Here is a 16,038-nt window from a genome sequence, read left to right on the forward strand (position 1 = left end):
CAAAAAGGGCTCTACCCAGGCCAAAAAGGGTTCTATCTGGAACCAAAAAAGTGTTATCCTACATGTACAGTCATAGAACATCTTATGGTTCTAGTTAGCCCCCTTTTCCCCCCATAAGAGTGCAGTAGTTCGAGAGCTTTGTCTTTTGCTAAAAAAAAAGATTTCAAGCTTGATTCATCAAAAGATCTTAAAACACATTTCTCTTTAGACTTGTCCATGCTCCATTTGTGCTTAAATTGCACTGAAAGCTTATGAGACCAGTTACCAGCATATCATTATGGTATTTTGTGATGATAAAAATATGAAGGTATTGAATTAAACATCACTGACATTGAAACAAAGAATACTGTCTTGTAACAGTCAGCTGTAATGCATTATTTCATTGAGGAACATCATAATGATTTTAGATTACGAAAACAGTTATAACAGTGCGCTTGGACTGTTTTCCTTACAATGCTTGCTGGGTATTGAAGTCTTTTTAATCCGAAGGCAGATTCGATTTGCGACTACCATCCATAGTAGGCCATTGAGATGCCCTGGCTGCGGTTTTACACAAGAACTACTACTACCAAAATGCCATCAAGGTTGTTTCCGGTCATTCCGGCAAAAAAAAAAGTTTCGATGGGGGCCTGGGAAAAAGTGATGAGGAAATGGCTGAGTAGCCTAGCTATATTAAATCGATTGTAACCGATTTTCAAACAAGAGGAGGGCAATTCATGAGTCAGGAGAGAAGGTATGTGAGGTCTGAAGTAACATGGTAGAGTAAACAGAGATGGAATAATTTCCTGCAAAACACAATGAACGTGGTTTTAACTTGGCAATCACTAAGACACTGCCATTGAAAATATAGATTTGTAACAACTTTTTTCCAAATGTAATTTTTTATTAGTTTTTGTACATATTTATTTTGTTTTTACTGCTTAAATCAGTAACGGTGTATTGTCCACCTTGATCTCTATTGATGCTCTGTTGGCGTTCAAGCACAATAGATGCGCGTGATGATGCTCTCTAGATGTTATCAGTGGGATGGAGTGGTGATGTTACACTGGGTAGCAATTAGCAAGCCTCTTTTTCCTATAATAAAGAGGTGAGCTACAGGCTGCGGTTTGATTTTTAGATATGTGGTGACTATTCTTCATCCCTGTGGGTTGACTACAACTGCATAGTCTATTCAATTCGTTTTTTTGGCAATAATATGATAGGCTACAGTTGACGAAATAGCCAGTTGCTAAGTAGGCTACTTAAATTAGTTTGAAAACAGCCGCTATAGCTATCTATGCGGATGGTTTCCTAAGGTCCATCATTTGTTTGATTTGCCCACTGTTCAGCCATAAGTAACAGTTAGAAATGTTGTTGCGGCTTTCTTTGTTATGCACAATAGGCTAAACTAAGTCTACGAATAGACTATGCATTTTATTGAACACTCATTTGATGGTTTACCTGTTCCGCAGGAGAATTGTGGCCTTTACATGTTGCGCTGCAGCAAACCGCTAATCTTTCATGCATTATCACCAACAGTGTTAACGTTGCTTCAGTGTTGCATTGTGACAATTCCACCCAACCGCAACAATGAGTACGTTTACATGGATGATCAGATTCACGTAATATAGTTCGATTAAAACGTTTATATACTTTGCAAGAATAACGATTTTCCTAATCCTGTTTACATGGACGCATCTGAAGTCAGTCTTCTAGACGGCACTAATACATGCAGAAAATCGCCAATCGAAAAAACGATCTACCACATCGAACATATTATTTTTGGGAAGCATATTTGATTCTGATTTCGGACATAAAGTTTGTATGCGAAAAGTACTTCTAAAACGCATACATTCAGTTATTCAGAACTCGTGCCAAAGAGGGAGGCTCGCTAGGCTGATGCTAGCACATGCGCAGATCAAATACACCACTGGAACGCCAATTAAGGTGTTACATGTCCCAATAATTCGAAAGATTTCTCAGAAAACCAGGTGTTTTAATCGATGCATGCTTACTTCGATTTTGACTTTAGACAGATTAAGATAAACAGAGTAGGGTGTTTACATGACTATTGCATAATCTGCCTACTGCCATAATTAGGATACTCTAGGGCGGCAGGCCTAGTGGTTAGAGCGTTGTGCCAGTAACCGAAAGGTTGCTAGATCGAATCCCCAAGGCAAAAGTCTGTCGTTCTGCTCCTAAATAAGGCAGTTCCTAGGCCCCTGTTCTTAGGCCTTCATTGTAAATAAGAATGTGTTCTTAACTGACTTGCCTAGTTAAATAAAATAAATGCTGTGTTTGGAAATGTACTGCATGTTACATTCCCCTCCCCCATCCATAAGTGTTCTTAATGCCACGTGTTCATTGAAATACTGGCGCGATAGACATATTCTCTGTCACAGTGTTGTATAATATATAAATATTATAATAATGTTTGTAACCAAAATATGTATCCAAACAGAGCAAGATAAACTAATGGGTCATTGTCTATTTGGTTTTGCAAATCGAGAGAGGAATATTAACTTGTGACCTCAAGTTAGCTTGTTTATGCATGATTTATGTCTCTGTGCTAGAGCGAATATGGAGACATGATAGCCTAATATGGATACTACTCGCTCCTGTATCATCATGGCTCAGCTGTAGGATAGCTTATGCTAGCGCTTGCTTACACGTAGATCACACCGACAGTGTTATTGAGCAAAATGGCATCATCTGGATATGTGTGCTACAAAAGTTCAGCATTCACCTTCTGCTACCATTTCTGTCAAGCTGTCTACACATACAGTTTGCATGTGAACTACAATTCCGAGGCTGTGTTTTAACGTTTAGAAAAGTCACTCATCACTTTCAAGCCGGTTTTCAAAACATATGCTGATATGCCGCTTATATTTCATATCAGTGAGAGAGAATCTTTCAAATAAAAATATACACTTACTGTAGTAGCAGTTTTTCACAGATCCACAAGCTGTGTGCGCCACCAGTTGACAAACTACACTTCCTCCCCAGTTATGCTTACACACAGGTGTTCGGAGCACGCAAAATAAATAATTAGCACTATGTCTTCTGTCTGCCTTCCGTAAACAAACAATGTAACATGGCAATATGGCCTTGTGGGAACACTAACCCTATAAAAGGTGTGTAGTAATTTAAAAATTTGTTTTCTGAAAATGAATCCTCGCTGATATGAAAGATGCATTCCTTATGGTTCCAAAAATGTAACACAAGCGATGCATGTTAATATTTAGAGCAAGCATAGGCTACATTGAGGTTTTTCTTTCATTATTTTAGGCTAGATATTCGGTATTCGTGCTTAAACCTAAACTGTAGTGCCTAACCAGTGGTGGGAAAAGTACCCAATTGTCATACTTGAGTAAAAGTAATTAATGACTGATTGAGGTGACCTTAATGACTGATTGAGGTGCGTTTTCCGAGTCATATCTCGCGCCAGCTCCGCAGTGTCTTAATCTACATAGGAAGTCTCAGACCCTAGACCTAGTACAGTAAGCAAACGGGTCGGATCTGCTGGCTAAGTCTATGCCTAAATACCATGGGATGTGCCACAAAATACTGATGAGAATAGATTGTTACGGTACAAAAACTGAATGGGACATTTGATGGAGGATACATTTTCATGGAATGTTTATGTATGAATATTTAAATTGTCATAATTTTATTCGCTAAACATTGGCACATTGTTTGTCTTTGAGCAGAGCAGTCTGTGTGAGGTAGGTGCCAGTGTTTTTGTAGTTAGGCTATGTTGAATGGAGTTACTTGTGGTTCTCTTAATGCTGGACAGTCAGCATGCAGTAATACCAAAGAAACCACAAACTGTGGTAATACAGTATGAAAAAATACAATAAAATAGTGTCGTGTCTTTGGCTATGCTGGATTAAGTGATATGACATGCTAACTTATAAAATTATTTCTCTGTAATTGATATTACCTGATTAAGCTAATCATGTAAATGTAATTAACTAGAAAGTCGGGGCACCACAGAAGAACGTTTATAGAGCTGTTATCCTCTGAATAAACTCTTAAAATACTTAGTAATATTTTACATCGATAGCAGTCAATCTTAACCCGTATGTTGTTTCAGTCTCATCATGAAAGTTGTAATTCTTGGTTATCTGCACGAACCCAGTCTTTACTAAAATCATCCATACATCAATTGTCTTAAAATCATTTATTTACTACACTAAGTAATTAACAGAAAACATACAAACAGCAATTATCGTCACCAAGGATTGGCATAGTAATGTGCCCTACTGGCTAACAAGCATGGCTGGTCTGTTAGACAATGGGTCATAAAACGGTAAGCTGAGAAGTTACACAGAGTTCATTAATATTAACAATTGACAATTGAAGGCTCACTCATTCGGGAACCTTTGCAATCAATATATATTTACGCTCATGTGTCGTCGGGATTCTTGTTGGAGAGTTTTGTTCTGATGGAGAGTTTGTCAGCGTTCTCTCTCTCTCACTTTCGGTTAGAATGGATCTGTCAGAGCGACATTCATGAATGTCGTCATAGAATGGATGTGGTTGGTCTTCGCGTTCGATGATATAATTTACTTAGCTGCAGACTAATAATTAATATCAAAGACTTGTTCTTATTCTGTCGATATCGATAGTCTAAAAGTTAACCACGTGGTATGGTTCACTTTCAGTAGAATACTAGGCTGGTCAAACCTATGAGCCAACTCGCAATGGAGTGTAGGCCTGGTCTGTAGAAATGTAAATCAGGGGGTCTTTTATAGTACCCAGAGAACAGGCTTGTCAAATGACGCCTGGTCCTGTATGTGTCCCTGGGGGCGTGCCTATGACTGAGCTAGACTTGGTTACAGAAATATAATTCTATCACATTAACATCAGTACATAGCATCTCAATGTATTACAAATAGCTTTATCCTTAATAATACATTGTATACACCCATGTGGATTCAGTCTCATCGCTGAGGCTATCATGTAGATCGTTTTAGGGTAATATGGCTATATTGTCTCTTCTGAGTATCACAAAATTGTACCAAGCGGATCAGTTCGTAGCTGGAGTCTTCATCAATCTTCCATATCTTCTCCAGAACACACATGTCGCTAGGTTCTCCAATTCTATGAGTTGGAAGAATTTCCTTTGTCTCTCTATGAAACATGTTGTAGTAGATTCTCCTCTTGGAATTTTTACAACCCTGGGTTGGGGGGGAAGGTAGGTTGGGTGATGGTACAAAGGGGAGGGGGTCAACTGTCCTTCCTGTACCCAAAGAGGCCAACGTCATGACATACCCCCCCTGGTGGTTTGGATCTTGTTTATCCTGCAAGTTACAAATCAACATAAAATCATGACCACGTGATGTCCCATTGGTAGATCATCGTTGCAGTCCTCTCTGGTGGTTGAACTTGGTAGGCTCTCTGAAAGCGGAGCCGTCCACCACAAGGATGGGCAGTTGAGGTCCGGTTGGTGATCGCCGATGCGGTCTCCTCTAGTGGCGTACCTTGGTAGGTTCCCTGGAAGCTGTAAAGTACCCCAGGGAGGGCCAGGGGATGTCCTGGTTGTTGATCGCCGTTGCGGTCCCCCCCTCTGGTGGTTTACCTTGGTAGTCTCTCTGACAGCGGGCATGCCGCCACAAGGATATGTTATGGGTGTCCTGATTTGGGGTCGCCGTTCCGGACCCGTCGTCCAGACTGGAAGATCTGGGCAGTAACTTAGGCAGATGTTAACAACGCACACACACTCATGAAATATATATGATTACATTCATTCCCCAATGAGCGGCGTTGTGGCACTAAGTGATGGTTGTATGGGGACTTTGTTTATGGCTCTATCACTTCCTATGTGTCAAAGAAACTGAACCGAAAAGGACTGAAAGCATAAACAAAACAAAAATATACAAAATATAGTTCTCACACAAAAAAAAAAAATCATCTAATTGGACTGTATTCTATATAAGTCCAATGTTCTGGCAAAATGATTATCATGGCATTGTCTCTAATGCCATATCTAGGGTTTTCCTACTTGGTGTGTTGCTTAGGCGCTATCCTAAGTTGATAACTATATGATAAGTCTACAGCTGTAATGCACTAGTTTTGGGCAGTCTACAGGGATGACCTATGGACTTCTGGGAAGAAAACTGGTGAGTGCTGTAGAGTCAAAGGCCTAGAAGTAAATGTTCACCTTTACTAAGGCTGGTATATTGCTTGGGCCCTTAAGTGGTCCTAGCATAGATCCTAATTGGATGTTCCGTTGTGCATGTGCGCTTCTGCTTACACAAGCGCGCATGTCAAGGGAAGAAAACCAAGTATCCGGGCAGATTACAACTTGTTCAGAATGAGTCTGACGTAGTCAGGTAATTTTCAGGTCAATGCCTGGAGGTCAGTCAGAATTGGTGTCAAGGGAGTCTGTAGTAGTTTTTCTACAAGTCACTGTTTCTTCCACTTTTGTAGTGGCGATAGGTATGAAGTCTATTTCATAGCTATGTTATCCACGGAGGAGCTAACCTCACGACGGAAGTACTCTTTAAGTATTGGACCAGTCATACGTGGTGTGATCATGGTTCATGACTTCTAATAATTTCTCCTGAATGGAGGGTCCTATTTATTAGTGGCATGTGTGTTAACCATTGGAAGAGTGCACTGGAGATTCCCCTCCACGTTTTGCACTCTGAGTGACTCCTATGTCGCTATTATCAATCGCAATTTAACTTGTGAGGTTACTAATCTTCTTATTGATTGTAGCGGGACTGACTGTTGCTAGTATTGGTACTGGTACTCAAGGGGACCAGTTATCCTACCGATTTATTCTGAAATATTATCTACCGGAACACATGATTGGAGCATTTTACTAGTTGTATTGTAGTTGAACCTACACATGGCAAAGAATGATTACTGATGCCATTTGTTTTGGAGGTGGACAAGTCCACTGGACTTCCTTTACGACCAGTGTGGTACACCTCAGTACTATCTTAGATGTGTTCTAAGATAATCCCCGTCTAGGGGCCTGTCTGCTCCTCACTGTTCTCATAGGAGAGTTTACAACTAGATTTGATTTATGCTCTGGCGGCCTCGTACGGTGTTGTCCGTAGTCTTGACCCCCCCACCGGCCTCGATGAGGCTCATCATGGGTCTGGGCTACTATTCCCCCCCTTTGTGCCTCGGGACCCCCCCACCAGCGGGTGGTGTTGGTGTCCGATGCGCAAATGAAAAGGTCGGACCCTATGTACGAGTTGTCAGCGGCCGCGTTGTTATGAGAATGGCTGTAACCTTTCAACCAAATCTCCTGGTGTTTGTGCTTCAAAACGCTCAGTGGCTGTCGAGGCATGTCAGTCCCATGTCAGTCCGCGTGTGGCAACCTCTTCATTACCTGCGAACTGAGACGAGGATATCGGTCTGTGATATTGCAAAGTGTTTCACCAGTGGGAGTCATCGGGTCAGTTGCTGGACTGACGCCATTAGTGTCATTGTAAGGGGTGACAGTCCCCAACAAAGCGGAAGGTGTATCATCGGAAGCAGAGTATACTCTGTGCATCAATGTTTTACTTGCTGAGACGGCCGCAGTGCTTGCGGAAGTGTCCAAAGGGCAAGAGAAGTTCATATCAACTATCGTATTGCACGACTGCAAGGAGGAGGGAAGTTGCTTATTCACAGAGGCAGCTGGCTCGAAATCATGAAAAGAATGGTCAATCAGGTTGGCTGATGGAATGTGTCGAGATATCGTACTATCTCCATGGATCGGATTTTGTACCAAGAGGTTTCTAAACGTCTTTTTCCCAAGGGGTGCTTTCGACAGATACCCCTCGTGAAGGACTGCGTTGCAGCTAGCGTTAGGGGAAGACAGTGTGGTCAGTGGAGAAGGCACTGTGGCCTGTGACCATACCTGGTTGGTTTTCCAATCCATCAATGGGAGTAACCGATCCATCAAGTCTGCTCCAAGTAGGAGGGTTACAGCTTCGAGGCTGGTAACATACACAGGGTGAACGAGCGATACGTCCTGGAAGTGTAGTTTCAGCATGACTCTCAATGTGAGAGGCGAGGTAGTCTGAGTGACCCCTCGAAGTTTAGTGTCGCATCGTTCCACTTTTAACCAACGTTTAGTTGGCTTCAAAGCCCTTTTGAGATCATCAAACAATGTTTGACAGATCAGTGATATTGTCGCACCCGAATCAATTAGCGCATGACAAGCTAAGCAGTCCTCCAGGACTGTTTCCAGGTATGGCCGTTTAGATTCGTGGTTAGTGGACATATTCCCCACAAAGTGGAGTGGTCGTTCGCAACGACGTGATGTGCCATGTCTGTTCAAGATGGAAGCAGATTGACTTTATCGATTTTGAGTGGGCTTGGCTTTAATGAAGCGTTTGACCTTTATCTTCGCAACTTTTGTATCAGAGTCTATAGACAAAGCCCGGGGGCTTGTTTCTTGATCAAGCGGGCCCTGGATAGGGTCTTGAATGAGAGCGGGAGAAATTTGAACTTTAACGTCCTTGCTATGGGTGTTAATTCCTGCGGACCTGGTGTCCGGTAATTCCCCGTCTAGTCCTTGTGACTTATCTTTTACCCTTTTCTCAAATTGTTCTCGCTTAAGTTCTTCCCGTAGTGGGAGTTCTGGAGAACATTGGTCTATGTTTTGATCGTCCTTCAACCCTTTGTTACCCTTGTGCTCTGACACTTTTTGTGGGTTGGGTGCAGGAACGTAGCGAACGGGTCGATTGTAGCGGTAGTCATGTTGATGGCTACGTACTTTACAGTTATTTCGACCGCGGAGGTCATTGGAATCATGGTTTCGTGGTAGAAACTGTTGTTGTGCGTCATCTCTCGACGCTCCAATACCTGATAATGCACCCTCTAACTGGAGTGAGTGCTCCTGGTTAAACTTCAAAACTGAGTGGTCAGGGCTCTTAGCGTTGTGAACTTTTGATGCCTCAAAAGCTGTGCTTGCAAGCTCTCTGAGTTGTAAGATAGGCAAGCCAACGTGGGCGGCAGGGCCCAAGTAGGTAATGAAGGTGGGATACATGTTCGACAGAAACATTTGTTTGAATGGTAAAAGCTCTTCCATTCCTGTTTCTGTGAGTAGGCCAAAGTAAGCTGAACGAAGCCTATGATAGTAAGCTTGTGGGTGTTCGTTCCGAGCTTGTTTGACGGTGTTAGCCAGTTAGCTATCGTGTTTGCGAGTCGCAGAACCACTGAATTCTAATTTCAAAGCTGTGGCAAGTTTAGTGTAGTCATTTAGCACGTGTTGCTGTTGTAGACGAATGAACCTTGTCACGTGTCTATTTGACGTTCGCTTCAACAGGTAAACCCTGTCAGAACCCGTAGCGTTCGGGTAGCCATCCAACGCATCCTCTATGTCAGCTAGGAACGTCTCAGTATCGTTTGGCTGACCTGGAATGGGGTCAAAGGTGGGGAAATTCTTGACGAGTTTGTCAAGGTATTCCGCGCCAAGCGGGCGGAGAGGGTTGGCTTCATCCTGTGGAGAGATTGGGGCCGAAAGGCCAAGAGAGGAAGCCAAGCCTTGTTGTTGTTGGCCAAGAGGCGCCATATAACTCAGTGCCGAAGGGCAAAGAGGAGAAGACTGAGGGACACATGAGGGAGGCAATGTCTGAAACCTATTGTCTTCACTCCTGTGAGTACAGGGCTCCTGTTGCTTGGAAGGGAAGTCGCGCTGTAGAGCGTGACCATTCTGGATTTCCTCTAGATGGTACCTAAGTGTGGAATTCTGCTGCATTGCAGAGTCCACTTGAGCGCTTAGAGTACTGATTTTGGACACGTGAGTGTCACACCTGCTCCTTTCGGTCTCAAACTTATCTGTCATGGTTTGCAGATAGAGGTCTTGAGTACGGAGCGAGAGATTCAGTGATGAGATTTCCTCTGCTTGCTTAGAAATCAATATTTCCAACCTCATCACCTGAGTTCTCTCATCATTCATTTGGTCAGCGACTTCAATAAGTTCTGCTGATTTATCATCCAACTTTGTCATTGTGTTCATTAACTGATCGTCTTTGGTCTGCAGCGCTTTGAGGAGCACCGTGTTATTTTGAGTAACATTCAACAAAACAGCATGCATGTTGTCAAGTTGAGCGCTCCTGTTTGTAGATAACTCTTCAGATTTATCTAGTTTGGCGTGGACATCATCGTATTTAGTTTTGGCTAAATCGAGTTGTTCCTGTAGCCTATGATTTTGTTCCTGTAGAAAACGATTTTGTTGAAGAGCTTGTGCTTGTTCATCGTCATACGTTTTTGCAATTACATTTAATTGTTCAGTTTTCGAACGCAGTTCCATAGCTAGCAGAATTTTTCCCTTGTCTGCCTTGGTCATTGGTTTCCCGGTTCTCTCCACCTGTCCCTTTATGTCTACCATTACCTGCTCGTGCTTCAGCTGTGCACTGCGGTATTGGACAGATGGCAATCTCGGATGGCAAGACATCAGAGCTAGACTGGAGAGAACCTTTACAAGGCCTGCACCCGATGGTTGATTTTGGAAAACATTGTTGTCTGCTTTTCCACTTATGGCATAATTAGGGTTGTTATCGCTGCTGAGGTCAGAGATCAATCCATTTACGGGTGGAGGTTCACTAATTAGCGGGCGAGTGGGGACCACCCCCTCTGATAGCTTGCACATTATTAGAACATTTGAAAGGAAAAATGTTTTTCTGTACAGTACTGTACAGTACTGTGGAAGTTGGGCGTGAATGAATTTGCAAAAGCAAATTGAATTAATCAATGCCAATGATTAGTCCTACCTGGGTAGGCTGTCTGGGTATTAAACTTGAATTACCTGAGAGTTTGCTTCATCCAGGTTAATATGCAAAGTTTAAGTTGTCTCATTTAATTGGAAGTACCTAGAAAGGTATGTTCGACAATTGAACTTATTAAATTGAGTGAGACGATTGGTTCCTACAATCTCCATTGATTGGATATAATAAGTGTAAACCATAGGTCAAATGTTGGGACCCTTCACCACTAGGGTACGCTCCTACCTGGGCTGAGCGTCAGTAAAGGGGTTTTACTGACTGTGCCTTGCTAAAGCAGATTTTACTGATTAATCTATTTAGGATATATCAAACCTGTATAGGCTATCTGGGAATTAACTTTGAATTACCTGAGAGATTGCTTCATCAAGGTTAATATGCAAAGTTTAAGTTGTCTCATTCAGTTGGAAGAACCTAGAAAGGTATGTTCGACAATTTAACTAAATAAATTGAATGAGGCAATGATACCCAAGCAATTCAGATTGCGGAGTTATCATAACAGTAATGTGGTTTAAATGTTTAGAGTACATTCACCACTATACTTTCCCTTAAGGCCGAAGCCACATGGGATTCACTCCCGTCAGTAATGGGTTTTACTGAATGTGCCTTGCTAAAGCAGATTTTACTGATTAATCTATTTATGATATATCAAACCTGTATAGGCTATCTGGGAATTAACTTTCAATTAACCTGAGAGCCTTGCTTCATCTAAGTTAAGTTTGGAAAAAGTTAATCATGTCTCATTATGGACGCCCAATCAATTTTGGATATTTTTTAAAAAGATCCACTTGAAAAGGTAAATCTGGCAATTTCACTTGTTAGTTAAATTGAATGAGACGTCATATCCCGTGCTCCACGTTTGAATTTCCCCTAGAGATGTGCTGGCAATTCTTCACCACCAGGGTGCAGAATGATGAAATTTAAACGGAAGTACAAAGGTCGGACTTCCGTCGCGCTACGGAGGAATTTTAAACGTGGTACGGAGAGAGGAAATGTTCCCTCTCTGTTAGCTTGCCCGTAATGCTAAGCTATTGCTACTTGGTTCAGAAGTATCCTTCCAAGCACCAAAATAGGATCCTTTCACTTATGGAAAGGGTGGGTTTTCTAGTGACGTCTCACCTTAACCCCATTCAGCATATTGTGCTAGCGTTTCTGCTGACCGGAGCGACACGGTACTTAAATACAGATACGCATACGGTCTGCCCACACTGTCTTAGTGCGGTAGGCAAATTATTCAGCTCGGTTACCGGACAGTTAACTTCTAAATTCTAACCTTACTCTAGAAGTTAATAATTACCGACAGAAATAGTACCGTTTGGCCTAACGGACTAAAACTGGAATTTATTCCTCACTGCTATCGATATAAGACCGGGGCTATTTTAAATAGCTTCTCTCAGTGGAAAATGCACAATCACTTTGTTTAGATAGCAGGCTGTTTGTACAATTCTGTTTGCACAGAATTGTACAAACAGAATCGGAGGGTCCGTCATGGTCTGGGGCGGTGTGTCACAGCATCATCGGACTGAGCTTGTTGTCTTTGCAGGCAATCTCAACGCTGTGTGTTACATGGAAGACATCCTCCCTCATGTGCTAACCTTCCTGCAGGCTCATCCAGACATGACCCTCCAGCATGACAATGCCACCAGCCATACTGCTCGTTCTGTGCGTGATTTCCTGCAAGACAGGGATGTCAGTGTTCTGCCATGGCCAGTGAAGAGCCCGGATCTCAATCCCATTGAGCACATGTGGGACCTGTTGGATTGGAGGGTGACATTCCCCCCCAGAAATGTCCGGGAACTTGCAGGTGCTTAGGTGGAAGAGTGGGGTAATATCTCACAGCAAGAACTGGCAAATCTGGTGCAGTCCATGAGGAGGAGATGCACTGCGGTACTTAATGCAGCTGGTGGCCACACCAGATACTGACTGTTACTTTTGATTTTGACCCCCCTTTGTTCAGGGACACATTATTCGATTTCTGTTAGTCACATGTGTGTGGAACTTGCTCAGTTTATGTCTCAGTTTTTGAATCTTGTTATGGTCATACAAATATTTACACATGTTAAGTTTGCTGAAAATAAACACAGTTGACTGTGAGAGGACGTTTCTTTTTTTGCTGAGTTTATATGGATTTCACATGACTAGGAATTCAGATATGCATCTCTTGGTCACAGATACCTTAAAAGAAAAGGTAGGGGCGTGGATCGGAAAACCAGTCAGTATCTGGTGGGACCACCATTTTCCTCATGCAGCGCGACACATCTCACTTGCGTAGAGCTGCTCAAGCTGTTGACTGTGGCCTGTGGAATGTTGTCCCACTTTTTTCAATGGCTGTACGAAGTTGTTGGATATTGGCGGGAATTGGAACACGCTGTCATACAGGTCGATCCAGAGCATCCCAAACATGCTGAATGGGTGACATGTCTGGTGAGTATACGGGCCATGGAAGAACTGGGACCTTTTCAGCTTCCAGGAATTGTGTACAGATCCTTGCGACACGGGGCCATGCGTTATCATGCTGAAACATGAGGTGCTGGCGGCAGATGAATGGCACAACAATGGGCCTCAGGATCTCATCACTGAACCTCTGCATTCAAATTGCCATCGATAAAATGTAATTGTGTTCGTTGTCCTTAGTTTATGCCTGCCCATACCATTACAATGCCAAAATGCAGTCAGATCAAGATCCTGGTGAGGACAACTAGCACACAGATGACAGTTTGTGCAGAAATTCTTTGATTGTGCAAACTCAGTTTCATCAGCTGTCTGGGTGGCTGGTCTAAGATGATCCTGCAGGTGAAGAAGCTGGATGTGGAGATCCTGGGCTGGCATGGTTACACGTGGTCTGCGGTTGTGAGGCTGGTTGGACGTACTGCCAAATTCTCTAAAACGATGTTGGATGCGGCATATGGTAGAGAAATTAACATTCAATTATTTGGCAACAGCTCTGGTGGACATTCCTGCAGTCAGCATGCCAATTGCACGCTCCCTCTAATCATGAGACATCTGTGGCATTATGTTGTGTGACACAGCTGCACATTTTAGTGTCCTTTTATTGTCCCCAGCACAAGGTGCACCTGTGTAATGATCATGCTGTTTAATCAGCCTCTTGATTTGCCAAACCTTTCAGTTTGATGTATTATCTTGGCAAAGGAGAAATGCTGTTAAACAGGAATGTAAACAAATTTATAAAAACATTTAAGAGAAATAAGCTTTTTGTGCGTATGGACAATTTCTGGGATCTTTTATTTCAGCTCATGGAACATGGGACCAACACTTTATATGTTGCATTTTATATTTTTGTTCAGTATATTTCCCTCTTCAGTGCACATGATTTAATCCTTTTTCATCTTATCTATTTTTTTTTATTATTATATATTTTTTTACCCCTTTTTTTCTCCCCAATTTTGTTGTATCCAATTGGTAGTTAGTCTTGTCTCATTGCCTCAACTCCCGTATGGACTCTGGAGAGTGACAGCGCCACTCAGGAGGTGCTTTTTCATATTTTCTACACCTGTTACTAGGCTACCTAGTGGGTTCGTTCCTGTGTGTCTGTACTGTCTGTACAGTACATTATCTAATGCTGACTATTTGTGGCCTGAGAGGTCTTGAAGTTCATTTGCCTGTCAGAGAAAACGCTGTCTCAGTGCTCTTGGAGTGCTCGCCACATCCTATTGGAATGCACTGTAATGGGTAATGGGCCATTATAAGATGAGCAGGATGCTTAACCCATTAGGGTGTCCACACACGGTTCTCAGAATGACAGAAATCACATTTGGATTATGGTAATGCATTTTAACATAACACGCAACTCATGTAATGAAGCAGCCAATAAAACGTCCTTTACAAAAATTGGCCACAATGCAATTCGCGGGAAAACCCCATTCTAAACAGCACACCTGGGAAAACCGCTTTCTAAACAGCGCACCTGATAGCAGTTCCATGTGACAGAGATAAATCTCTGTCAGAAACTTTGAAAGAGGGTGAATCTAAAGATACAACAACTCAGATGGGTTGCTAATATGAATAGGATTGTGCCTTTAAATTGAAAACCAATAGAACTGGAGAGAAATGGCATTTACTTCCCCAATGGTTGGTCCAATGGAGAACATTTACATTCAAAGTACTCTGTTATTACAATCCAACTTGTCAGTGAGGAATTTCCAAGAGGTCCAGGGTTTTGGAAGTTTAACCAATACATTTTTTTTAAACATAATTTCATTATTTAACAACAATACAGACGCAGATGATCCGCATATTGTATGGGATGCCATCAATTGCGCTTTCAGTGGGCATGTGATAAAGCATGCCTCTTGGAGAAAGAAAATGTTTTTGCCAAGGAAAAGCTTTTTAAACAGAGGAAATCATTGCTCTAAACCAACAAATTGACAATTTTAAAGATTTAAATTACAACATTACAATTACTCAATGGAAAACAAAGAGAGCTCGAGAGACTTCATCAACAGGTCGTTGGTTGTATCATCTATACTGTAGGTCTAAAACCATGTGGATGGAACATGGTGAAAAATACTCCAAATATTTCATGCATTTACAGCAGAGAAATTTTGCCTGAAAAAATATCAACTCATTTTAGAGAATTGTGTTATTAATAGAAGGAACAAATTATTTCAAACAGTTGTTCAAACAGAAGCCAGCCCTACAATCTCACAAGCATTCACAGACAAGCATTTCGCTACACCCCCAATTACATCTGCTAAATATGTGTATGTGGCCAATACAATTTGATTAGAGATTTTTTTTGTGTTGAAGTGAAGGTTTGATCACAGAGGAGGAATTACATTATGCCATTGAGTCATTCAAAATGGAAGAGTCCCCACTTTTAGATGGAATTCCAATTGAGGTATGTAAAATGTTCTTCACAGAAACTAAGAAAACCTTACTATTCTTTCGATGCTGCAAGCCAATCTGGCACCCAACAGGAGGGAAACTCCTCACGTTACTTGGTTGTGATGTCCGTATACTGTCAATGTATTTCCTTGAGAGTTAGAAACTTCAAGTTGTAGAAACATCTCAAGGATCAATGGAAACAGAATGCACCTGAGCTCAAGTTTGAGTCTCATAGCAAAGGGTCTGAATACTTTTGTAAAAAAGGTATTTGTTTTTTTTATTTGTAATACATTTGCAAAAATTCAAAAAAACTGTTTTTGCTTTGTCGTTATGGGGTATTGGGTGTAGATTGATGAGGAAAATATTATATATTAGAAATATTATTTTAGGATAAGGCTGTAACCTAACAAAATGTGGAAAACATCAAGGGGTCTGAATACTTTCCTAGTGTACTGTATATCCCAATCCAAACTGGATTTCA

The 16,038-nt window shown here is 41.9% G+C and overlaps 1 protein-coding gene across 1 annotated transcript in view; it reads left to right on the plus strand.

The window, feature by feature from the left end:
- The first annotated feature begins 264 nt into the window (after positions 1–264).
- Positions 265–16,038, plus strand: part of LOC115175385 (phosphatase and actin regulator 4B-like) — a 74,342-nt gene continuing 58,568 nt past the window's right edge. The window contains 1 exon segment of the mRNA XM_029734623.1: positions 265–733. Coding sequence (XP_029590483.1) covers positions 717–733 — 17 coding nt within the window. The 5' untranslated portion in view covers positions 265–716.

This window comes from Salmo trutta, chromosome 3 (genome assembly GCF_901001165.1).
Source record: "Salmo trutta chromosome 3, fSalTru1.1, whole genome shotgun sequence".
NCBI classification, from domain to species: Eukaryota; Metazoa; Chordata; class Actinopteri; order Salmoniformes; family Salmonidae; genus Salmo; species Salmo trutta.